Source organism: Anolis sagrei, chromosome 10 (assembly GCF_037176765.1).
Source record: "Anolis sagrei isolate rAnoSag1 chromosome 10, rAnoSag1.mat, whole genome shotgun sequence".
Lineage (NCBI taxonomy): Eukaryota > Metazoa > Chordata > Lepidosauria > Squamata > Dactyloidae > Anolis > Anolis sagrei.
The window spans coordinates 15,352,903-15,380,057 of NC_090030.1; the positions used below are offsets into that span (position 1 = coordinate 15,352,903).

A 27,155-nucleotide genomic window follows, 5' to 3' on the forward strand; every position below is an offset into this window, starting at 1 on the left:
AAGCCCTCCTCCCTGTGGCTTCCTCTCCCATATTTATACACAGCTATCATATCTCCTCTCAGCCTTCTCTTCTTCAGGCTAAACATGCCCAGCTCCTTAAGCCGCTCCTCATAGGGCTTGTTTTCCAGACCCTTTTGTTTTTAAAGTACTCATTATGCACAGAGCATTTATATATATATATAAGATTGTATTTAAACTGCATATTTATGTTTTTGGTTGTGGGCACCATGGGGTGCCATTCTGTTAGCCGCCCTGAGTCCCTCTGTGGAGGTCGAGATAGGACGGGATCCATATATCTGAAATAAATAAATAAATTCTATAGATGAGCAAGTATTCGAATCCTGGTCACCAGAGTCATAGACCAGCTCTCAAAGCACGATGCTGCATTGGCTCTCAGCAAGAGCGAACAGGTATGTTAGAGCGATGGACCCCTAGGCACACTGTTTTGAGTGCAGACAAGTTGCAACTCAATGCAGAAATGTGGAAGGCTTGTCACGGGGAAAGTGGTGCAACGCTCTCTGCATTCTTTCTTTTCTTTCCTAATTTGAGCAGCCTTGGTCCCGCCTTGTCCAAAGACAGGAGGGAGGGACCTGGATGCAGGTTTTCTTTTTAAACAGCTCTGGGCAGCTCAGCTGAGAGAGAGCATGGACAGAAGCGCCAGCAGCATGCTGCTTCGGTCCTTTTTTGGCACTTTCTTTCTTTTCCATTCTCCCTCCAACCTCAGGGGCGGCTTGCATTGTTCATTGATGTTCTCCTTTATCAGACAAGGAGACATGTCCCTCTCTCTGCAAAAAGAGGGTGTGAATAGTGGTGAATAGAAAAGACCCTTCCAGGGCAAGACAATAACACTTTGACAGTGTGCTTCTATGCACACCCATCTCTCTCTTGCGCTTCCTCATCAGGATCATCCGCTTTGAGGAGAAGCAACATCCAAGTGGCAGCTTGCAAACTTGGCACGTAAGTTTTTGTCTGTTTATATTTTTGTCTGTAGCCTCTGAAAAGCCTCCACAGCTGGAAATAATGTAAACTCGGACTATGTATCTTCTGTCCAGTCTACGGAGACTTGTGCCATCACTCCTTTATGTCAATCGGAATTTCTAGCACCAAGTGACACTATACGGAGAAATACCCCTAAGGTGATTTCTCCCCTAGTTTCTGCCAAACAGCATGCTTTGGGCTTACTTTCAAGTCTAGTCTTGCCTTCACCTCTGGGTTATCAGTGAATGAATGAGAGCATGCTGCCAAATTAGGTAGTAACTGACCATTCAGATTAGGAAGGCAGGCAACTGCTCAACAACGTTTACTCACGCGTTGTGCTCTTCCTCTTGACTCTTTGTAAACCGAGGTGATCTTCTTGAGATATTCAAGTCTGGATATCTAGATATATATATTTTTTGTCGTGTCAGGAGCAACTTGAGAAACTGCAAGTCGCCTCTGGTGTGAGAGAATTGGCCGTCTGCAAGGACGTTGCCCAGGGGACGTCTGGATGATTTGATGTTTTTATCATCCTTGTGGGAGGCTTCTCTCAGGTCTCCGCATGAAGAACTGGAGCTGATAGAGGGAGCTCATCCACCTCTCCCCGGATTCGAACCTGCGACTTGTCGGTCTTCAGTCCTGCCGGCATAGGGGTTTAACCCACTGCGCCACCGGGGGCTCTGGATATCTAGATGCTAAGAGATGTATTTTGCAGTGACAGCCAGAAGAGGGTGATTAAAAAGATCAAGGGTCTGGAGAACAAGCCCTATGAGGAGCGGCTTAAAGAGCTGGGCATGTTTCGCCTGAAGAAGAGAAGGCTGAGAGGAGACATGATAGCCATGTAAAAATATGTGAGAGGAAGTCATAGGGAGGAGGGAGAGAACTTGTTTTCTGCTGTCCTGGAGACTAGGACGCAATGGAACAATGGCTTCAAACTACAAGAAAGGAGACTCCATCTGAATATGAGGAAGAACTTCCTGACTGTGAGAGCTGTTCAGCAGTGGAACTCTCTGCCCCAGAGTGTGGTAGAGGCTCCTTCTTTGGAAGTTTTAAAACGGAAGCTGGATGGCCATCTGCCGGGGATGCTTTGAATGCAATTTTCCTGCTTCTTGGCAGGAGGTTGGACCGGATGGCCCATGAGGTCTCTTCCAACTCTATGATTTTATTATTCTACTAGCCATCCCCTGCCACGCATTGCTGTGGCTCGGTCTGTGTATATGTGTTTTGTGCATGTATGTATGTGTCTATGTGTATATGTGTGGTTTTGTGCATGCGTTGTAATGTATTTTTTATTTTTTTGCTTTTAACGTGTCTTCTGCTGTGTTTTTCAGTGTTTTTATTAGTGATGGTCACTCGTTGGCCTGATAGGTGTCTCGTCTCCAAATCTGGTGTCCTTTCATCCAGTGGTTTTTTAGTTATGTTAATCCCACAAACGAACCTTACATTTTTATTTATATAGATGATAGTGATATTGCCCAATTGTGATGCTTGCGATGCATGTTACTTGCTATGGCTGAAAATGTTACATTGTGTTGTTGAAGGCTTTCATGGCTGGAACCACTGGGTTGTTGTGTGTTTTCCGGGTTGTATGGCCATGCTCCAGAAGCATTCTCTCCAGATGTTTCTCCCACATCTATGGCAGGCATCCTCAGAGATTGTTCCCAACAGACCTCACAAACTCTAAGGATGCCTGCCATAGATGCAGGCAAAACGTCAGGAGAGAATGCTTCTGGAGCATGGCCATACAGCCTGGAAAACACACAACAACCCAAAGTTACATTGGTTGATGCTATTGAATGGTCCAACTCCAGCTCGGTGCAATAGTTTGAATGTTCAACTGCAGTTATGGAGGACAGAGCTCAAACGCCCACTTATCTATGAAAGTCCATTCCATGGGCGACAGTGGTTCTCAACCTTCCTAATGCCGTGACCCATTAATACAGTTCCTCATGTTATGGTGACCCCCAACCATAATATTGTTTTTGTTGCTACTTGATATCTGCCATTTTAATATTGTTATAAGTCATAAATATCCAATATGCAGGATGTATTTTCATTCACTGAACCAAATTGAGCACAAATACCCAATACACCCAAATGTGGATGCTAGTGGAGTTGGGGGAGGACTGATTTTGTAATTTGGGAGTTGTAGTTGCTGGGATTTATTGTTCACTTATAATCAAAGAGCATTCTGAACTCCACCAGCAATGGATTTGAGCCGAACTTGGCACACAGAGCTCCCATGACCAACAGAAAACACTGGAAGGGTTTGGTGGGCATTGACCTTGAGATTGGAAGTTGTAGTTCACCTATATCCAGAGGAGCACTGTGGATTCATGTAATGATGGATATGGACCAAACTTGGCACGAATACTCAATATGTCCAAATGTGAACAGTGGTGGAGTGTAGGGGAAATAGACCTTGACATTTGGGAGTTGTAGTTGCTGGGATTTATAGTTTTCCTATAATCAAAGAACATTCTGAACTCAACCAACAAAAGAATTGGGTCAAACTTCCCACACAGAATCCACATGACCAACAAAAATACTGTGTTTTTCTGATGGTCTTTGGCGACCACTTTGACACCCCCTCATGACCCTCTCAGGGGTCCCAACCCCCAGGGCTAAGGCAAGCTAGTCCTTCACCTTTCCAGTGAGACAATGGCAGTCACAGTTTCAATAAAACTGGGAAAATCCCATGATAGTTTTCACTCAGGTTACAGTAAGCTGAATATGACTTGAAGGCACAAACAACTTGTAATTTCCTGCTAGAGAGCTCTAGTGCCTCACCAAATGACAAATCCCAGTATTTCATAGGATGTACCCATGGCATCCAAAATGGAATCATAGTTCTATAACTTGTGCAGTCTGGCATGCTTTCCTCTGAGGCTGAAAGAGTGTGTTGTACTCAAGGTTAGCCAATGAATTTCTGTGGCTGAGTCTCCTAAAGTCATAGCTGAAAACTATGATTTTAGATTATATGGCAATGATTATATGACAATGGCTCGCCTCTAAGTAAATGAAAGGTAAAGGTTTCCCCTTGACATTAAGTCTAATCATGTCCAATTCTAGGGGGTGGTGCTCATCTCAATTTCTAAGCTGAAGAGCCGGCATCGTCCATAGACACCTCCAAGGTCATGTGGCCAGCATCGTTACCTTCCCGCCAGAACGGTACCTATTGATTTACTTACACTTGCATGTTTTCAAACTGCTAGGTTGGCAGAAGCTGGGGCTAACAGCGGGAGCTCACTCCACTCCCTGTATTCAAACTGCCGACCTTTTGGTCAGCAAGTTCAGCAGCACAGCGGTCTAACCTGCTGCAGCATCATGAGCTCCAGCTCTAAGTACTACTCCCAAAACATCAAATCCCGTGATTCTATACTCAGTCAAAGTGGAAGCGTAGTGCTAAAATTACGTCACAGGACAAGCTCGTATATCTGCCATCCATTTTTTTTATAAATACTTGTTATTCGTTAACATGTATTTATTTAAAAAAAAACCAGGGCAAAGAGAATCCCAAACAACCCTATGAATTGATGTCTGCATTAGGATTATGAAAACGAAACTGGCATTTCCAAAAGCCCTACTTTCAGAGAGCTTTGTGCTTGAACTTGCAGTCCGACGTGAGTCATTTGAGTCAAGAACCACCAAATTAAACATTGCACAAAACTGGAGGAGGGAAAATATTTATTTGCAATTAATCCCTTTTTTGGAAACAAATGGAACTCATAATATGTTTCAATGAAAAAAAATTAAGCTCTTAGTTTGCTTCCTCTTAAAAAGCCACGGGAGAGGAATAACAGAAGATGTTTAGCATCCTTAAGACTAACAGATTTACTGCATCAAGCGATGTCCTGGATTTCAGTCATTTAAGAATAAGATATTCACTAAGCATGCATTTGCTCTGTAGAATTAATGCACTTTGATATCACTTTAACTCAGCGTTTCTCAACCTGGGGGTCAGGACCCCTGGAGGGGTTGCAATGGGTGTGTCAGAGGGGTCGCCAAAGACCATCAGAAAACAGTATTTTCTGTTGGTCATGTTGTTTCTGTGTGGGAAGTTTTTCCCAATTCTATCATTGGTGGGGTTCAAAAGGCTTTTTGTAGGTGAACTATAAATCCCAGCAACTACAAATCCCAAATGTCAAGGTCTATTCTCCCCAAATTCCACCACTGTTCACATTGGGGCATATTGAGTATCCGTGCCAAGATTGGTCCAGATCCATCATTGTTTGAGCCCATGTGAACTACAACTCCAAAACTTCAGGTCAATGCTCACCGAACCCTTCCAGTAGTGGTGATGCTTTACGGAACTACAACTCCCAGGAGTTAATAGCATTGAGCCATAGCAGAAAGTGGTGTCAAACTGCATTAATTCTACAGTGGAGATGCACCCAGAGGCTGGAATATTGTACTCTGCGTGGGTCTACACCAAGCATGGGCAAACTTCGGCCTTCCAGGTGTTTTGGACTTCAACTCCGGTAGGCTGTTAGGAATGGTGGGAGTTGAAGTCCAAAACACCTAGAGGGCCAAGGTTTGTCTATGGCTGATCTAAACCATAGAATTAATGCTATTTGACACAACTAAGCATTTCAGAGAAGGGATATCCAACCTGTAAGGCCCACATTCCTTCATTCTCTCCTGATCTGTAAGAGATGAACCCACAGTAAGATGTTTATGTAACATGTATTTCTGGGGAATCTCAGGGCCAAACTTTGGAAAGCTTCTGATGAAGTCGCGTGCTTTTGTTGGATGACGGCCATCAGAGGCCAAAACAGCAGCTGCACTTGAAATGCCGAAAGTTCTGTGTGCAGAAGAGCTCGGCATACATTGGCAAACTCCTTCCTGCTATATATCTTCTATATTTAAACTTTGAAAGAAGTTTAGAGCTCCAAGTGTTTCCAACCCAACAATGAACTCTTGTGGAGATCATAATCTCAGACAGTTTTATAGTAGTCACAGGTCAGAGCTATGGGTTAGTTGCTGGCCCATCTGACTAAGAATAGGCATGTTGACAACAACGGGATCTTTGTAATTTAAGTGGGTCTGCTCTAATAGTGACTGGATCCCACCCATAGTTCTGAGCTGAGGACACAAGGAAAATAACTTGTTTATCCAATTCGTTTTAAATTGGATCTCAAAAACAATTGGGGGCAGCTAACAGATCCCAACAAAGGATTCCCCCAGGCAGGAAGCAGTCAGGCTTTGATGCTATGAGGCCATTAAATGCTAATCAAGGTGGCCAATTGCAACATTCACATTTGCCTCAAGCAGACAAATGTTGACTCCAGCCCATGAGGTTCTCATCCCTCATAATGGTTATATGGTTGGCCCTCCACATTTGGCCCTCTCACAGACCTCACTACCTCTGAGGATGCTTGCCATAGATGCAGGCGAAACGTCAGAAGAAAAATTGCCTCCAGAACATGGCCATATAGCCCGGAAAAACCTACAACAACCCAGTGATTCCGGCCATGAAAGCCTTCGACAATACATTTACAGATTTAGCAATGTGGAGGTAGTTTCCAACAGACCTCACAACCTCTGATGATGCCTGTCATAGATGCAGGCAAAATGTCAGGAGAAAATGCTTCTGGCACATGGCCATACAACCCAAAAAACTCACAGCAACCCAGTGATTCCGGCCATGAACGCCTTCGACAATACATTTACAGATTTAGCAATGTGGAGGTAGTTTCCAACAGACCTTACAACCTCTGATGATGCCTGTCATAGATGCAGGCAAAATGTCAGGAGAGAATGCTTCTGGCACATGGCCATACAACCCAAAAAACACACAGCAACCCAGTGATTCCGGCCATGAACGCCTTCGACAATACATTTACAGATTTAGCAATGTGGAGGTAGTTTCCAACAGACCTTACAACCTCTGATGATGCCTGTCATGGATGCAGGCAAAATGTCAGGAGAGAATGCTTCTGGCACATGGCCATACAACCCAAAAAACTCACAGCAACCCAGTGATTCCGGCCATGAACGCCTTCGACAATACATTTACAGATTTAGCAATGTGGAGGTAGTTTCCAACAGACCTTACAACCTCTGATGATGCCTGTCATAGATGCAGGCAAAATGTCAGGAGAGAATGCTTCTGGCACATGGCCATACAACCCAAAAAACTCACAGCAACCCAGTGATTCCGGCCATGAACGCCTTCGACAATACATTTACAGATTTAGCAATGTGGAGGTAGTTTCCAACAGACCTTACAACCTCTGATGATGCCTGTCATAGATGCAGGCAAAATGTCAGGAGAGAATGCTTCTGGAACATGGCCATACAGCCCAAAAAAAGTCACAGCAACCCAGTGATTCCAGCCATTAATGCCTTCGACAATACATGGATCTGATTGTTTATTGATTTGATTAATTTATCCTCTCTAGGATTCTTTATATTGTAGAAACAAATACAGCTTGACATGAATCCCATGGCTCAATGTTATATAATCCTGGGATTTGTAGTTTGATGAGGCACCAGCATTCTTTGGAAGAGAAAGCTGCCATGCATTATTCGCTGATACATCACACAGCCCTAGACACTTGGGAAATGTCCGACGTGGGATCGAACAAAAAGCCAGCATAGTGATCTTGTTTGCTGTGGACTCATCTTGTTGTGTATCTAATAATAACAAACTGTAATTATACCCCTCCCCATTTCTCAACAAGGGACTCGGACGGAGTGGCATAAAAACATAGTAGATAACATAAAACAAAATAGGTAACATATCAAATTTTAAAACAGTCACAAAACTAACACAATACAATGGACTCATCAATAGGCATTCTCTATAAATAAAAATGTACCGTAATGTTCGTTTGTGGGATAAATATAACTCAAAAACCACTGAACAAACTGACACCAAATTTGGACACAATACGCCTATCAGGCCAACAAGTGGCCATCACAAAAAAAAAATGATTTTGTCATTTGGAAGTTGTAGTTGCTGGGGTTTATAGTTAATCTACAATCAAAGGGCATTCTGAACTTCCCCAGTGATGGAATAGAACCAAACATGGCACACAGGACTCCTATGACCAAGAGAAAACACTAGAAGGGTTTGGTGGCCATTGACCTTGGGTTTTGGAGTTGTAGTTCACCCACACCTAGAGAGCACTGTGGCCTCAAACAATGATGGATCTGGACCAAACTTGGCATGAATACTCCATGTGAACACTGGTGGAGTTTGGGGGAAATAGACCTTGACATTTGGGAGTTGTAGTTGCTAGGATTTATAGTTCACCTACAATCAAAGAGCATTCTGAACTCCACCAGAAATGGAAGTGGGCCAAACTTCCCACACAGAACCCCTATGACCAACAGAAAATACTGTGTTTTTAATGGTCTTTGGTGACCCTCAGACACCTCCTCATGACCCCCACAAGGGTCCCGACCCCCAGGTTTTTCAATGTTCTTTGGCGACCCCTCAGACACCTGCTCACGACCCCCACAAGGGTCCCGACCCCCAGGTTGAGAAACACTGGGTTAAACCCTTGTGCCGGCTGGACTGAAGGTCACCGGTTTGAATCTGGGGAGAGCACAGATGAGCTCCCTCTGTTAGCTCCAGCTCCCCATGTGGGGACATGAGAGAAGCCTCCCACAAGGATGGTAAAACATCAAAACATCTGGACGTCCCCTGGGCAACGTCCTTGCAGTTGGCCAATTTTCTCATACCAGAAGCAACTTGCAGTTTCTCAAGTTGCTCTTGACACAGAAAAAAAAATCATATCAATTCCCACCATATTCCATCCCAATCCACACCAGAACTACTTATAACTAAAATTAAATAAACTGGTAATATACTTTTAACAAGTGAAAATGAGAAACTGCACATTCATGATTCGATTTCAATTTTTTTAGCGGTTGCAGTGACAAAGATTTCTCCAGGAAATGCAGCTTCATGGAAATTCCTCTTAGAACTAGTTATATTATAGCATAACATCAAACATAAATACAGATGTAGCTTAACTTGTCTTACAAGGAAGTTTGCATGTAAAACACACGCATAAAGGAAAGCAAGGCTGGTTGCCACTTCATTTGCTCACACATCAGACTTCACAAAGTACTTCATCACACTAGAGAATGAATCCACTTTAAATCTGGTTTCTGCCGCCTGCAGAATTCAGGGGTTTGTAGTTTAGTGAGGCTGTTGAAGGGTTGGATCCAGTTCATTTAAGAAAAGCTTTCTTTCCTCCCTAAACTACAAACACCAGAATTCTGCAGGAGGCAGAAACCGGATTTAAAGTGGATTCATTCTTTAGTGTGATGAGGTCCAAAGAATGCTTTTCTTAAATGGACTGGATCCAACCCTTTCCGCAGCTCTGCAAGTTTGTTTCCTGTAACATTTCTGGGAGACTCTCAGGCTGGATCTACACTGCCATATAATCCAGTTTCTGATCCCAGATTATCTGCTTTGAACTGGATTATATAGCAGTGTAAACTCATATACTCCACTGCAAAGCAGAAAATAAGAATTGACCCCTGGCAGTTAAAGTGGTGTCGAACTGCATTAATTCCACAGAATACATGCTCCCAAAGAGGGAGAAAGTTGTATTGTCGAAGGCTTTCATGGCTGGAATCACTGGGTTGTTGTAAGTTTTCCAGGCTGTATGGTGTTGTTCCAGAAGCATTCTCTCCTGACGTTTTGCCTGCATCTATGGCAGGCAGAGGTTGTGAGAAACTAGGAAAATAGGGTTTATATATCTGTGGAATAATGTCTAGGATGGGAGAAAGAACTCTTGTCTGTTGGAGGTAGGTGAGAATGTTTCAATTGGCCACCTTGATTAGTATTTAATGGCCTAGCAGTGTCAAGGTCTGGCTTCACACTGTCTGGGGGAATCCTTTGTTGAGAAGTGATTAGCTCTCAACAAAGCATATTATTTGAGAATGCAGAAATGCTGGACCACTTTTACACCTACACAGAGAAGTCGTTGAAATCCACCAGCATGTGGACAATTTCTACAGAAAGGAAAAAACCATGAAAATGAACAAAATTTAGAGGGTTTTTTTTTAAAAAAATCTCTAAAATCATAACAGTAAATAAAGATCAACACTCAAAAATAGAGGAACTCCAGATATGAAACAATCAGGGACAGCTAATCACCTCTCAACAAAGGATTCACCCAGGCAGTAAGAAGCCAGACCTTGAAACTGCTAGGCCATTAAATGCTAATCAGTCTTACCTCCAACAGACAAGAGTTCTTTCTCCCACCCTGGCCATTCCACATATATATAAACCCAATTTTCCTACTTTCCAACATACCTCACAACCTCTGAGGATGCCTGCCATAGATGCAGGCGAAATGTCAGGAGAGAATGCTTCTGGAACATGGCCATACAGCTTGAAAAACTTACAACAACCCAAGGAGGTTGTTGTAAGTGACTCTCAGTCTTAAAAACCACCAGTTCTTGGCACACTTCATTGGAAGAGAATTATTAAATCCAGTGGGAGCACACATAAGACCAATACTGATGTGATTAATTTTTCTAAATGGTATTGCAATTTAGAAATAAACACCTCGAGATGTGCACGAGTAGATATGTCCTTGTTTCTAATGGCACTTTGTGGTTTCGGAGTTGGCTTCCCCTCTGCTGTTTGTGCAATTCTGAATCTGATTTCTTTGAAACAGATAAGATCATGGTGCATTACATGTTCAGTGTTAAGGCTCTTGAGGTCAAACTAACAGGAAGCTACTGCTTTAAGCTGAGTCAGAGCATTAATATTATGAGTTTTGGACTGCTTACTGAAGGTCAGATTTTAGGATGGGGACTTTCTCAGACCAATGTGGAGACAACATTTCAGGCCCATCTACACTGCCATATAATACAGATTACACATTATCTGCTTTGAAGTGGATTATATTGAGGTTGAATTTAGACTAGGACTACGGTTAAAGGAGGGTCCTGCCTGGCGAGCATTTACGTGAACACCAAAGTTCCAGATTAAAGGACATATTCACCAGAGGAGAAGAGAGCCACAGAGGTTTAATTACTAGGCATGTGCAATTCATGGTTCTAAATGGTTCTAAAATACTTACAAAACTAAAGTTCTGGTGGTGAAAACTAGGGGACGCTGGTCCTTTGCTTCTACAGTGTTGCTAAAGTTCTGGTGGTGAAAATTTCAGAACTCTAACATAACTTTCAAAATTTCATGATTATTTCATTATTGGTGATTTTTTGTCTGGATGAGGACGAACAAGCTGAAGATTAATCCCGACAAGACAGAGTTCCTCCTGGTCGATTGTAAACCAGACCGAGGTATAGGGTGGCAACCTGTGCTGGACAGGGTTGCACTCCTCCTGAAGTCACAGGTCCGCAGTTTGGGGGTCCTCCTGGATTCTTCACTTACGTTGGAGGCTCAGGCGTTGGTGGTGGCCGGGAGGGTCTTTGCACAATTAAGACTTGTGCATCAACTGCGACCGTACCTCGGGAAGGCAGATCTGGCCAAGGTGGTCCACGCCTTAGTCATCTCTAGACTGGATTACTGCAATGTACTCTATGTGGGGCTGCCCTTGAAAATGACCCGGAAATTTCAGATGATCCAACGGGCTGCAGCCAGGTTGTTAACTGGGGTTCCTTACAGGGAGAGGTCATCCCTCCTGTTCAAGGAGCTCCACTGGCTGCCATTCATCTATCAGACCCAATTCAAGGTGCAGGTTCTTACCTACAAAGCCCTGAACGGTTTGGGACCTGCCTACCTGTGAGATCGCATCTCTGTATACGAACCCACACGATCCTTTCGATCATCCGGAGAGGCCCTACTCTCGATCCCACCAGCATCGCAGGCGTGATTGGTGGGGACGAAAGAGAGGGCCTTTTCGGTGGTGGCCCCTCGACTCTGGAACTCACTCCCTAAAGACATCAGACAGGCTCCAACTTTGGCAGTCTTCAGGAGGAACTTGAAGGCGTGGCTGTTCCAGTGTGCCTTCCCGGAATAATGATCCCATAGCACTTTGTCCTCCAAAGCACTTTACATTTCTCCCACTGTTTTTAATTATGTGTTGTTTTATTGATAATGTTGTGTATCGTATTGTCTATGTGTTTTTTAATTGCTTGTATTGTTGTTATTATTCCTTGTACTGTTGTATTTGGGCTCAGCCTCATGTAAGCCGCACCGAGTCCCTTGGGGAGATGGTAGCGGGGTACAAATAAAGTATTATTATTATTATTATTATTATTATTATTATTATTATGACAGAACCTATTAGGAACTGCCATTTATAATGAAATTTTGAAAGTTGTGTTAGAGTTCTGAAAGTTTCACCACCAGAACTTTAGCAACACTGTAGAAGCAAAGCACCAGCGCCCCCTAGTTTTCACCACCAGAACTTTAGTTTCGTAAGTACTTTAGAACCATTTAGAAACATGGTTTGCACATGCCTATTAATTACGATCTGGCCAGAAAGGATGCAAGCATGGCTAGTGCCAAATATACAATCATCAACATGAGAAATACAAGATATCTTACACATTTCTCATAGCTATTCAGACTTTCCGCCTCTTCTCCTGGTTGGCCAGAAAAGAGGCTGTCTAGGATTCATGCCAGGATTGGTTGGCAGGGGAGAAGGACAGCCAAGAATTGGTCAGAGCGAAGGACTGGTCAGCTGCAGAGCCGCTCCTGTGGGAGGGCACATTCTGGGAAACACAAAGTAAAGATATGTTGATGGCTTTTGATGAGCTCAAGTGTCCTTACTTTACTTACTTAGGCAATCCCTCATTGTCTGAGTAGGATTGTCTTCCAAGATCAGTGTACTGGTGGGTCCGTAGATGACTGTGGAGCCCTATTCTTGATTTGCATGTTCTCCTGCAGTGAGTGCATTGGTTTCCAGGTGGAAGGCGGTATCGGTCGGTGTTGGCTTGACGTGCCTTCCTCTTGGCACGTTTCTCTCTTTCGCCCTCCATTCATGCCTCTTCAAATTCTACATCACTGCTGGTCACAGCTGACCTCCAGCTGGAGCACTCAAGGGTCAGGGCTTCTAAGTTCTCAGTGTCTATGCCAGAGTTTTAAAGGTTGGCTTTAAATCTCTTTTCCTGCCCACCAATATTCCGTTTTCCATTCTTGAGTTCAGAGAAGAGCAACTGCTTTGGGAGACGGTGGTCAGGCATCCGGACAACGTGGCTGGTCCAGCGGAGTTGATGGTGGAGGACCATCGCTTCAATGCTGGTGGTCTTTGCTCCTTCCAGCATGCTGACATTTGTCCTCCTGTCTTCCCAAAAGATTTGCAAGATTTTTTCGGAGGCAATGCTGATGGAATCATTCTAGAAGTTGCATGTGACGTCTGTAGATAACCCACGTCTCACAGGCATATAGCAAGGTTGGGAGGACAATAGTTTTATAAACAAGCACCTTGGTATCACTATGGATGTCCCGGTCCTCAAACACTCTCTGCTTCATTCGGAAAAATGCTACACTCGCAAGTGTCCAGTTCCATGCCAAGGCTGAGAAATGGCGGTATACAAGTATAGCAAATAAATAAATAAATAAATAAATTAACAAAAGTAGGGGGTTCAGAAAACAAAGGTGTAAGACAGAGGTTGATCTTGGGTACTCTAAGGTTTGGCTGTCAACAAAAGAAGTTTAACACATATAGACAGACAAACAAACAGACAGACAGGTTTGGGTTTAGCAGATCTTTTTTTATCGTGTCAGGAGACTTACAGTACGATTCAAAACAGTAGCAAAATTACCGTTATGAAGTAGCAATTAAAATAATGTTATGGTTGGGGGTCAGCACAACATGAGGAACTATATTAAGGGGTCGCAGCATTAGGAAGGTTGAGAACTACTGGTATAATGTGTACTCAAGTTTATATTACAATATAGGAAGATTAACAGATACACTGTCTTCCTCGCCTTACCCAATTTCCTATGCAATGCAGAGCTGGACATCTATATGGGGATGCATCAAAACTTAAATATAATGCGGCTTTGAAATAATTCTACTCTGTAGAACTAACACAGTTCAAAACCACTTCAACTGCAACAATTCTGCGGTGCAGATGCACCCTGAGACTACTTCTGCAGGAGAACGGCACTTGGCCCTCCAGAATTTAAAAACCTTTCCAAATGGTGAAACAATTATTTCTTTGACGAACGGGCTCATTAACCAGGATTGCCCCCTTCTGGCTGTCTCGTTCTCTATGATTCCTGGCAAAGATAATAAATAAGTAGCTGGCTTGGCAGAAATGCAAGAGAGAACGTGTCAATTTCCTTGCAAGAACTGATCTTGCCAATCATAGCAACTCACTTGGTGGATGCACAGCACAGAAGAGAAAATTAGTTGTTTCAGCTCTGGCACACCTATACTCACCCAAAGGAAGCCCAGCAAAAAGGACATGAACTCCTAACTGAAATGAAATGCTAGCTATGGAAGGGTTAAAGCAGTGTTTCTCAACCTGGCGGTCGTGACCCCTGGATTTTCTTTTGGTTATGGGGATTCTGTGTGGGAAGTTTGGCCCAATTCTATCATTCATGGGGTTCAGAATGCTCTTTGATTGTAGTTGAATTATAAATCCCAGCAACTACAACTTCCAAATGCCAAGGTCTATTTTCCCCAAACCCCACCAGTGTTCACATTTGGGCATATTGGGTATTTGTGCCAAGTTTGGTCCAGATCCATCATTGTTTGGGTCCACAGTGCTCTCTGGATGTACATGAACTACAACTCCCAAGCTCAAGGTCAATGCCCACCAAACCCTTCCAGTATTTTTTGTTGGTCAGGGAAGTTCTGTGTGCCAAGATTGGTTCAATTTCATCATTGGCAGAGTTCAGAATGCTCTTTTATTGTAGGTTAACTATAAATCCCAGCAACAACAACTCCCAAATGGGAAAATCAATCCCCCTTCTCCAACTCTACCAGTATTCAAATTTGGCACAAATACCCAATTTGGGCGTATCAGGTATTTGTTCCAAATTTAGTCCAGTGAATGAAAATAAATTTTTCATATCAGATATTTCCATGACGATTCATAACAGTAGCAAAATTACAGTTATGAAGTAGCAATGAAAATAATGTTAATGGTTAGGCGTTACCACAACATGAGGAACAGTATTAAAGTTTTGCAGCATTACAAAGTTTGGGAAACACTGGGTTAAAGAATAAAGCAATTGCCACCGCATAAGAGTTTTGCCTCCCCCAAAATATTTCTTCACTCCTCAAATTACTAGCATGGCATTGAGTGAAACATTGGGAATTACCTGTACCTAGAACCTTTGCATTTGTGATGTAGATATCACAAAGATATGACTCTTTCTTTGGATGCCTAGATTCCATTTCTAAACACCGAATTGGAGTATGAAGTACCCGCAAGGCCAAAATTTGGGAGATTAAACAGAAATTTCATTTAAGGGATGGAATTCTTGTGTTGTCAAAGTTCTTTTTGACAGGAATAACTGGGTTACTGTGAGTTTTCCGAGTGTTTTTTTTAATACTGATAACCAGATTTATTTCATTTTCATGGTTTCCTCCTTTCTGTTGAAATTGTCCACTTGCCTGTGGATTTCAATGGCTTCTCTGCGTAGTCTGACATGGTGGTTGTCAGAGCGGTCCAGCATTTTTGTGTAATCGAATAACAATGCTTCTGGAACATGGCCATACAGCCCAGAAAACTCACAACAACCCAGTTATTCAGGCCACTAAAGCCTTGGATTATCTATATAAATAAAAATGTAATGTTCATTTGCAGGATTAACATAACCTAAAAACCACTGGACGAATTGACACCAGATTTGTGCACAATACCCCTCTCAGGCCAACAAGTGACCATCACTCATAAAAACACTGAAAAACACAGCAGAAGGGACCTTAAAAGCCAAAAAACAAAAAATACATTACAACACATGCGCGTAACCACATATATACACAAACACACATATATACACATATACACAAATATATGCACACAAAGCACGTGTACTCAGACTGGACCACAGCAACGCATGGCAGAGGACGGCTAGTACATAAAGAGAATTAAACTTATTTTTTATCATATCTAGGTTTCACCAAGATGAGATTCCTACAAGCATGCTCAGATTATGTATTTCTCCAACCATATTATTAACTTTGCTCCTACAAACTAATCTATACCCTGTCATTTTATTTATTTTATAGTTAATAGTTGTCATTGTTGAGCAAAACTAGTAACTGTCACAAATCTAATTCTGATTTTTTTCCTCTCTCCTTCAACTCTTTGCACGGCAGGTTTTGAGTCGAGTTCAATGGCTCCCGGTGGAAACATGATGCCAAATCTAACATGCAACGTCACAATTGATGACTTCCGAAGCCGAGTGTACCCCATGACCTATTCTGTGATTTCTGTGCTGGGGTTTGTCGAAAATGCCTTTGTGCTGTGCGTCCTCATAAGGACGTACCATGAGAAGACAGCCTTCCAGATATACATGCTCAATCTTGCTATTTCAGACCTGCTGTTTGTTTGCACACTGCCTTTACGAGTGGTTTACTATGTTTACAAAGGCCACTGGTTCTTTGGCGACTTCTTATGCCGCATCAGTTCCTACACGATGTACGTCAACTTGTACACTAGCATTCTTTTCATGACTGCCATGAGCTTCTTCCGCTGCATTGCCATTGTGTTTCCCATCCAGAACATCCATTTTATCACAGAGAAAAAAGCCAAAGTCGTTTCTGTTGCGATTTGGATCTTTGTGACACTAACAAGCTCACCGTTTTTACTGAGAGGTTCACACTGGGAGGCTGCGACAAACAAGTGCAAATGTTTTGAGCCTCCAGAAAATGGGCAGATGCTAAAGCTGGCAGTCCTGCATTACATTGCATTGATTGTTGGCTTCATTATCCCCTTTGTCACCATTGTTATCTGCTACGCCATGATCATCCGGACTTTGTTAAAAAAACCATTGCATAAGAAGGAAGCCTCCCGTAAAAAGGCCATGTGGATGATGGTCATTGTGACCGTTGTGTTCCTCTTGAGCTTCACGCCGTACCATATCCAACGCACTGTCCACATCAATTTCATGATGAGAAAGGATACCAGTTGTGAGGATACGCTCTACATGCAGAAATCCGTGGTGATCACGCTTTCCCTGGCTGCTTTCAACTGTTGCTTTGACCCTCTTCTCTATTTCTTCTCTGGAGGCAACTTTCGGAAGCGGCTCTCTACTTTCCGGAAGACTTCCACCTCCAGCGTGTCACAGATGCAGAAGAGGAACATGTCCTTGAAGTACTTCAAGGAGGTTACCATTGAGGAAAAAACGCCAGAAGATGTGGAACTATAGCCCCTCTGCTTTGAAGAAGCTGGTGCAGTTTGAGTTGAGATAGGAAGCCAGGAGATCATCAGCACGATACTTCTTCATGGATGCAGAATGCTGTAGTGCGGTGTTTCCCCACCTGGGAGTGAAAGAGGGGTCGCCAAAGACCTCTAGAAGACACATATTTCTAATGGTCTTGGGAACACGTTTGGCAGAGAAGGTTGAACATCTCTCCGTCTGCTTCTTATCCTTTTTGGTGTTGATGAACTACAACTCCCAGACGTCAAAAACAGCCACCCCAACCACACCAGTATTCAATGTTGGCTATGTAGGTAGTGTGCCAAGTTTGGTGCAGATCCATTATGGGCTGGGTTCAGAGTGCTCTTTGATTGCAGAGGAACTATAAATTCCAGCAACTACAACTCCCAAATGTCAAAGTCTATTTCCCCCAAACTCCATCACTGTTCACATTTGAGCATATTGAGTATTTGTGGCAAGTTTGGTCCAGATCCATCATTGTTTGAATCTACAGTGCTCTCTGGATGAAGGTGAACGACAACTCTAAAACTCAAGGTCAATGCCCACCAAACCCTTTCTTTCTTGGTCATAGGAGTTTTGTGTGTCAAGTTTGGTTCAATTCCATCGTTGGTGGAGTTCAAAATGCTCTTCGGTTGTAGGTTAACTATAAATCCCAGCAACTACAACTCCCAAATGACAAAATCAACCCCCCCCCCCCAAATCCCACCAATATTCAAATTTGGGCGCATCGGGTATTTGTGCCAAATTTGGTCCAGTGAATGAAAATACATCCTTGCATATCAGATATTCACATTACAATTCATTTTAGTAGCAAAATTACAGTTATGAAGTAGCAACAAAAATAATGTTATGGTTGGGGGTCACCACAACATGAGGAACTGTATTAAGGGGTTGCAGCATTAGGAAGGTTGAGAACCACTGGTGTAGTGCAATATTCATTTTCTCCCACATCAAACTAACCATAGCATGAGAAGGTAAAATAGCAAAGGACATCCCTCTCTGTCCCATTGAATTTTTTTCCTGCAAACTCAGCAGCCTCCTTTTTAAACCCAGAGAGATGGAGAGGGGGAATCAAAGAAAAAAATGCCAAAGACTGAAATACATTTGAGGGAACTGATAGCAGGGACATAGTGGGAAAACACAGACATTCTTTGGGGGCTCAGGAGGTTACAGCGGAGCAGCCACCGAGAAATGCAGCCTGCTGTTGGGTTAATGCAAACAGACTTGGAATCCCCCATCAGGGCCTTTGGGCAAACTTTCAAGACATTATTAATGGCGGTACCAGTGGGAAATGTAAACACTGGCTGCGGTGGGAATGAATGGAGCCTCTGCGATGAAACAGAGAAGTACAGAAGAGTGAGGTACGTGTTCTGCATCCGCAAAGAGACGAGGAGGTCACAGTCAAACCCTTCCTCATTCCCAGCACCAGAACCATGCTAAATATATTTTATAGGCTCTAGACAAGTGTTTCTCAACCTACGGGTTGGGACCCTTGGGCGGTCATGAGGGGGTGTCAGCAGGGTCGCCAAAGACCAACAGAAAAGACAGTATTTTCTGTTGGTCATGGGGGTCTGTGTGGAAAGTTTGGCCCAATTTTATCATTGGTTGTGTTCAGAATGCTCTTTGATTGTAAGTGAACTATAAATCCCAGCAACTACAACTCCCAAATGTCAGAGTCTATTTTCTCCAAACTCCACCAGTGTTCACAGTGGGCATATTGATTATTTGTGCCAAGTTAGGTCCAGATCCATCATTGTTTGAGTCCACAGTGCTCCCTTGATGTAGGTGAACCACAACCAAAACTCAAGGTCAATGCTCTCAATGCCCTTCCAGTATTTTCTGTTGATCATGGGACTTCTGTGTGCCAAGATTCATTCAGGTCTATCGCTGGTGAGGTTCAGAATGCTCTTTGATTGTAGGTGAACTATAAATCTCAGCAACTACAACTCCCAAAGACATAATCAATCACCCCACCCAACCTCACCAGTATTCAAATTTGGGCTTATCTGGTATTTGTGCCAAATTTGGTTCAGTGAATGAAAATACATCCTGAATATCAGATATTTACATTATAACTCATAACAGTAGCAAAATTACAGTTATGAAGTAGCAAAGAAAATAATTTTATGATTGGGGGTCATCACAACATGAGGATTAAAGGATCATGTCATTAGGAAGACTAGGCTTTTGGTGATTTGGGAGCAACCTAACAATTGGCTGCTTCCTTGGGACACATGAGTTTTGAGAACTCAATAGAACATCAACTGCAAAGATCAGAATAGTGGGTGTTTTTTTTTTTGAAGTGAATTACAAATTATCAGTGTTGTTGCAAAGCATGACATTGGATGTCATGTATGTACATAAATATATTATTCAATGTGGATATGTGTATGTAACTGCCCCTTCTGCCTTCATGGTTCTTTCTTGTGTAAATTAAATGAAGACCATAATGGTGAGTAATGTGTCCTTTGTGGTGGTGGTTGTATCTGATGGCATTCCAAGGCCAGGGGTGGAATGAATGCAGCTTGACCCTGTTTTAACTGTCCTGGCCCAATGTAGTTTGGCGAGGCATCATCACCCTTTGGCATACTACAGCTCCCATGATTCCATAGCAGTGAGCCATGGCAGTCAAAGCAGTGTCAAACTGCACTAGCTCTACAGCACTGACATACCCAGAGTGGAATCAAAATGACCAAACTGCGTGATGGCCTGGTGAGATTCTCATTGTATCTACCCCCTTTGGCCCATTCAACACTGCCAGATATTTAGGATTATCAAAGCAAATACTCCACATTATCAGCTTTGAATTGGATTATATCAGTTTATGCTGCCATTATGTTAGGATCGCTGTATCAGCCCGGGACTGGCTGCTTCAGTTCCCTGCCATAAAGAAGGAATGGGGGTGGAGGTGGGGGGGACAAGGTGGGAGGCTGGGTATAGTTGGGGAAGGTAGTAGTCATGGGCAATCTGTGGTTCTAAATAGTTCTAAAGTACTTACAAAACTGGGGGTGCTGGTGTTTTGCTTCTAAAGTGTTCCTAAAGTAGGTCCTTTGCTTCTAAAGTGTTTCTAAAGCTGGTGCTTTGCTTCTAAAGTGTTCTTAAAGTTGGTGCTTTTCTTCTTAAGTGTTCCTAAAGTTGGTGCTATCACAGGACGTCCAACTCTTTGTTTGTCACGCAAGTCAGATGTTCTCACCTCAACATCTTTAAATTTACTCACCCAACAATGCACAGTACTCACATCAACACAATCACCATAAACAGCTTGCATTCTCTGATGAATCTCCTTTGGGGTGACACTTTCTGCTGTCAAGAATTCAATGACTGCACATTGCTTAAGTCACATTGACTGACCGTCTGTGCAGGGCTCCATACTTCGCACTTTGACAACACAACCATTCAATGCTAAGACTTCCTGCCAAAATAGAACTGTAGAGGAGAGTCTACTGAACAAGCCAGTACCTGCCGCATACCAATACTGCCATCTGTTACGGAGTTACGAAGGTGGAGGCATTACTTTTAATTCAACCCTCGTACATTCCCAACAGGATCCCAGCCTTTGTCTACAGTGCGGTGCCCCTCTCCATCAGGGATAGATTCCTGGACTTCTTAGGAACACAAGACACTGTGCATAATAGCAAGCAAACCCTATTGAAATGAATGACTTCCACCAGAAGTTGTCATAGGGTCACCCCGGAGGTCCTAGAAAATTCGCTGAGAGGACATGTTTCACCAGATATGGGTAGATAAAGCTATTGGCACTGGTCCTGTGCGAATGGAGACCGTACTGTTCTTTCTTCCAGTCCCCCCACTTGGGCTATATCTCTCCAATGGCTCCCTAAAGAATACAAAATGCCAAGAAAAGAACCTGATGGAGTCCCAACAGCTGCTGAAATCCACAGGCACTTTCACATGATGAGATACAATTATAATTAACAAGCCATTTGAATATAGTTTCTCTTTACAGGTGGTTTCGGATGAGGCTTTTAACACGCTGTTACCGAGAAGGCGCTTCCCAGGCAGTCCATTTTTAATCCATAATAGGTTTTCCAAGGTAAGAAGGAAAAGATGGAAGAACTGGCAGAAGGACAACGGAAGGTGTAAATGGGAATTTAACAGTGTGAAACTGCCATAACATCCAGCAAAAGGGACAAGGCAATGTCATGATAAGAACCTTCTCTTGAAACTCCCCTTTCTCCTCACATTATAGATCAGGCACAAGCCAACTTCAGCTGTCCGGGTGTTTTGGACTTCAAATTCCACAATTATCTATATACTCATTATTATGTTACATGGGAAAGGAGAAACAATTGCTTTTGTGTCCTTATGTGCATCTACACTGTAGAATGAATGCGGTTTGACACCACTTTAACCCTCATGGCTCAATGCTAGGGAATCATGGAGATTGTAATTTGACAAGACACTAGCACTCTTTGATAGAGCAGGCTAAAAACCTTCTCATACTAGAACTCCCAGGATTCTGGAGCATTGATACATGGAAATTAAGGCGCCACCTACACTGCCATATAATCCAGTTTCTGATCCCAGATTAACTGCTTTGAATTGGATTATATGGCAGTGCAAACGTCATATGATACAGTTCAAAGAAGATACTGGATAATATCTGAATCTACACTGGCATAAAATCACATTATCAACACTGAAAATCCCCATGATCCATTTTGAACTGGATTGTACGAGTCTATACTGCTATATAATCCAGTTCAAATCAGATAATATGGATTTTTGTGGGAATGCAGGTGGGTCCTATAAGCAGTGTAGATTCAATGTATTGTCGAAGGCTTTCATGGCTGGAATCACTGGGCTGTTGTAGGTTGAGACCTCACTACCTCTGAGGATGCTTGCCATAGATGCAGGCGAAACATCAGGAGAGAATGCCTCTAGAACATGGCCATATGGTCCAAAAAACCTACAACCCAGTGTAGATTCAGCTGAAAAGTGTGCTGAACAGTGTACTGTAGACACCCCTTGTCTATGCATGCCCAGTGTGGAATACATCTCACCACGTTAAAACGGTGGATGTGTCTCTTAATGAGACATGCCGCATTATCACAGGGTGTCTACGTCCCACGCTACTGGAGAAATTACACTGTTTAGCTGGTATTGCACCACCTAACATCCATCAGGAAGTAGCAGCCTGTAATGGACCAATGTTTGTTGTATGTTTATTATGTGATGAGTGACATCTCTGGCCCATCCTCTGTTTGGATATCAGCCAGCATGCCAATGTCATAAATCAAGAAATAGCTTCCTAAGATCTATAGAGATAGTCACAGGAACACTTCAGCAAGCAAGAGACCAAAAGTGGTAGGTAAAAACCCAGAACCACAATCTATGGCTGGTGCTGAATGAGAGATTCCCTCCTGGGCACACGGAAGGTGCTGAATAGACTGCGCTATGGCACCACGAGATGCAGTGCCAATCTTAAGAAATGGGGCTTCAAAGTGGAGTCCACAACACACGAGTACAGGGAAGAGCAAACTACAGACCATTTACTGTAATGCAGTCTGAGCCCTGCTGCATGCACAATAGAGAACCTTCTCACAGTGACACCAGAGGCACTCCAAGTGGCCAGCTTCTGGTCAAAGTACATTTATTTATTTGTTTGTTTGTGATATTTATAGCCCACCTTTTTCAGCTGTATGGCAACTCAAGGAGGGTTACAGATTGGCGCAATTCAATGCCAGGCATTCATAAAAGTGCCATTAAAAATAGTCAACATTACAATATAAAATAAATAAAAACCGTCAAAGCATATAATCATCAGTGTCATCCTGTTAAAAACGTTATCCAGTAACATTGTCTGGCCATTCCATGTTCATCATTCATAGTTCCGTGTTATCTATTCCGCTGCATTTTCAAAAGCTTGCTCAAAGAGCCAGGTCTTTACTTTTTTTCCAGAAAGTAAAGGAGGGAGGAGCCCTGATATAATATCCCTTAGCATAATGCCAAGTTTTAAACCTTGTTTGCGTCAACCCCAGCTTGTGCCAACCTAGCAGTTCGAAAACATGCAAATGCGAGTAGATCAATAGGTACTGCAGTCATGCCAGCCACATGACCTTGGAGGTTCTACTATGCTGCTTTATATTGTCGATGTTGTTATTTCATGTTTTGTTGTGAGGTATTTTTATTGTATGTTTATTATGTTGTATTATTTTGGGCTTGGCCTCATGTTAGCCGCCCCGAATCCCCTTTGGGGAGATGGTGGCGGGTTATAATTAAACTGTATTATTATTATTATTATTATTATTATTATTATTATTATTGGAGGTGTCTATGGACAACGCTGGCTCTTCGGCTTAGAAATGGAGATGAGCACCAACCCCCAGAGTCGGACACAACTGGACTTAATGTCAGGGGAAAACCTTTACCTTACCTTGTGTTTTTAAATACATTATGTACTTAAATTATGTACCCTCAATTTGCTTCTGACAAGATAAATAAATGCTCCTTGTCTGAATGAACCCACTGCGAGCGGCACACAATTTGTGATGAACGTGTTACTTCCAAGTTCCAAAACTTGAGCCTTAATTGCTTTTACAAGATGACAGCACAAAGCAAGAAAAGACTAGGCATAAATTAAGTGGTCCAAGCGGAAGAGCATTGTGGTCTGGAATAGCTCTTAGGCCTGAGTTTTAATCCATAAGAGTCTAGCGGATAGACCAGATGATTCTGGGAAACCATATGGAAAACTGGCTTGCTTTTAAAAAGCCAGTTAAGTTTCCAAGAAGCAGAAGCATAGTACTCATCTGTGTAGCTAGATGGCACCAGACGGCTAAGGCAGTCCCTTTTAATTTACTACGTGGCACTCTCTCCTTGAATGGTAACTCTGTTAATGCACAGTATTTGGAGAAGCCGTATTGGTGAAGCCGGGATATTTAGGACCAATGACCGTGCTGGGTTGAACAACACCTTTGTAAACGAGGAGGAAACATCTTACTCCCCTTGGAGATCCAACATGGGCTGGCTCTCTCTGAAGGATATCCCAAAAGCAAACAAAACCATGCAGCTGGATGCAGATAACAATCAAAACCGGCTCGTTGAGTAATACATTTAATTTGGATTGGTCACAACATCACAGTCCCTTGTGAAAACTTCCTCTTCTTTGCTTGAGCAAACATTTGAATTCTCCACAATTTTACATCGGAAAACTAGGAGAAGATTCTGGTGTATTGAAAGCTACGAAATCTGCATTTAGCCACAGACATTAGCTGGCGTGTAAGAGGAGATTTTAGACGTAATTAGATTAGACGTCATTAGTTGCTAGATGTGTTTCAGATACAGTAATCCTACCTCTGTGTTTACAGTGTCAGATGAAGATTTTAAAGCGGTTGGCGTCTGACCTTTTCAATCAATTACTCAATTCAAGCGAGACATATTTGAACGTCTCCCAAATATAGGTTCATATGAAGTCTGTTGGAACATGTTAAAGAAGGGCATTGCTTCTTTTTATTGTGACACAAGTTGCCACGTAATAAATAAAAGCTGTCACTTCTCCAAAAACAGCCACTTGAAAAAGAGGATGGGAATCTTCTACATTTCACAGAGGATTTGGGCAGATGAAGCTGGAAGTTGACGCATGACAGTCCCTTGAATACATGGATCTTTTTGGAAAATGGCATTCATAACCTTTTGGGTAAACCAGGAATCCCCACATGCTTTTGGAAGCATGATCATTTTGGAGATTAATTGGCATGCACACTATTTGGAATAATCCCAACCTATGGAAAGGCACAACCTTGTTAGAAAGCATAACCTTTTGTCTTTCCAGTCTTTCAGTCTGGACTATGTTAACAAAGAAGAATGTGTTGACATTAGAAGGGGCGGATCTGAGACGGGGTTGGCATGCCTACCTGTGGTATGATAAAATTAAAATTGAAAAAAACTTTACTAACCATTACATCAGAGCGGGACTAATTAAAATATGGGAAAAATATAAAAGAAGATTTTACAGTAACACACCACTATGGCTGTCACCTCTGGAAGCTTTTCACAGGAGAGAGCTAGGCTGGGAGACCTGGCCAATATATGAGGACTTATTGAGGAAAGAGAATGGGAAATATGAATTGAAAGAAGAAAATGAGATTAAAGAAATTTTTACTACCCTATCATGGTTAAACTACAGGCAAATCCGGGACTGCTATAAGACTGACAAAGAACTAAACTTTGGGGCTAAAGAAGGTTTCTGGGACACTATTATGAGGACAAATAATAAAATAATTACAAAAATCTACAAAAAATTATTAGAATGGATAACAGAAACCGAGCAAATAAAAGAAACTATGATTAAATGGGCACAAAACATAGGACATCAAATTCGCTTAGACCAATGGGAGAGGGTGTGGAATCAGAAAATGAAATACACCTACTCCTATAACTTGAAGGAAAATCAACTAAAAATGATACACAGATGGTATATTACACCACAAAAGATTTCAAAATTCCACAAAAACATATCGGACAGATGTTGGAAATGCGAACAGCACACAGGATCCTTCTTTCATATGTGGTGGTCTTGTCCAAAAGCTAAGAAATATTGGAAAATAATACATACCGATATTCAAAAGATACTTGACATAAAAATGAGAAAGGAACCAGAGTTCTTCTTGTTGGGAATGTTTGATATTATAGGAGACAAAAATAAAGACATTATTTTTAATTACCTAATCACAGCAGCCAGAATTGTCTATGCCAAGAATTGGAGGTTGAAAGAAATACCACAAATAGAAGAATGGCAAAGCAAGATACTTGAAATAATGAATATGGATGAGTTAACATACTGGCTAATGCCGAACGAAGGAAAACCGAAAAAACAAACAAACTGGGACTCAGTGAAAAATTATTTTAAGCAACAAAAAATAGAGGTCATTTCTTGATATGTAACAAGTTAGAAGATAAACAACTGTGCCACAGGAAAGCAGTCTGAAACATTGAGAACGAAAGCCGGGTCTTTTTTTTTTCTTACCCGGCTCTCACTATCTCTTTTTTAACTCTACACCTTGTTTTTTTCAAACAAACATAGAAGATCTTCAAAGAACAGATGGAAGTCCACCCACGTTTTTATTTTTATTTTTATTTTTTGACTTTTACTATTATTCTGACTTTTGATTTTTGACCTTTTTTTTTTTTGATTGGACTTTTTGATTCTTTTTGGATATTTTTTCTTTTTTTTCTTTTCTTTTGTTCCCCTCCCCCTTCACCGCCTACTTCTTGCTTACTATTATTTCCTACTTTTCTATCTCCTTCACAATTATTCCCCCACTTTCCATGTATTCACATTTTACTGCAATAAAAATTATATATAAAAAAAAAGAAAAAGAAAAAAAAGAAAGCATAACCTTTTGTAAAATATGATCTTCCTGAGAAGAGTTTAAAACTCGCTTGAGTCAACCTTCTTCTTAGTGGTAAATATCCACTAGTATCCATGCAAGGCAATTAGGTTTCTCAGCTGTTAGACTGATATACCTAGAAATCTCTTTGAACTGTTAGGAACAAAGATATGCCAATGCACAAAAAACAGCAGGGTTTCACAAGTGTTCTTTTCAGATGAACTACAGTTCTCAGGTTAAAGTAGTACCAAACAGCATTCATTTCACAGTGTAGATAATAGGGATGTGCTATTTGGATAAACCTTGTGCCGTTTTCATTGTCCAGATTTCAGTGGCCCCTCTGATCCATTTTCAGGAGCCTCACAAATTAGGGTAGGCAAAATGCCATTTTTCGATCCGGCAGCCGAAAGATCAGTTTTTGCTCTGGGAATATCCGGTCCATTGGTGACAATGGGGGAACTTCCCAGGCTTCCCTTTCTGTCATTTTTAGGGCATCGGTCTTAAGAAACTACTTTTTATGGCATCATTTCTCCTCAGATCCTTCAATAAGA

The 27,155-nt window shown here is 42.2% G+C and overlaps 1 protein-coding gene across 1 annotated transcript; it reads left to right on the forward strand.

Annotated features, from left to right (window-relative positions):
* The first annotated feature begins 607 nt into the window (after positions 1 to 607).
* On the forward strand, positions 608 to 18,964 carry CYSLTR1 (cysteinyl leukotriene receptor 1). The gene is made up of 2 exons (XM_060756539.2): positions 608 to 957; positions 16,194 to 18,964. Exon 2 carries the CDS (start codon positions 16,211 to 16,213, stop codon positions 17,243 to 17,245), a length of 1,035 nt encoding a protein of 344 aa, XP_060612522.2. The 5' UTR covers positions 608 to 957; positions 16,194 to 16,210; the 3' UTR covers positions 17,246 to 18,964.
* The last annotated feature ends 8,191 nt before the right edge of the window (positions 18,965 to 27,155 follow it).

Excerpts from the sequence above, each read along its gene's own strand:
- CYSLTR1 (XM_060756539.2), top strand. The coding sequence starts at position 16,211 with ATGGCTCCCGGTGGAAACATGATGCCAAATCTAACATGCAACGTCACA.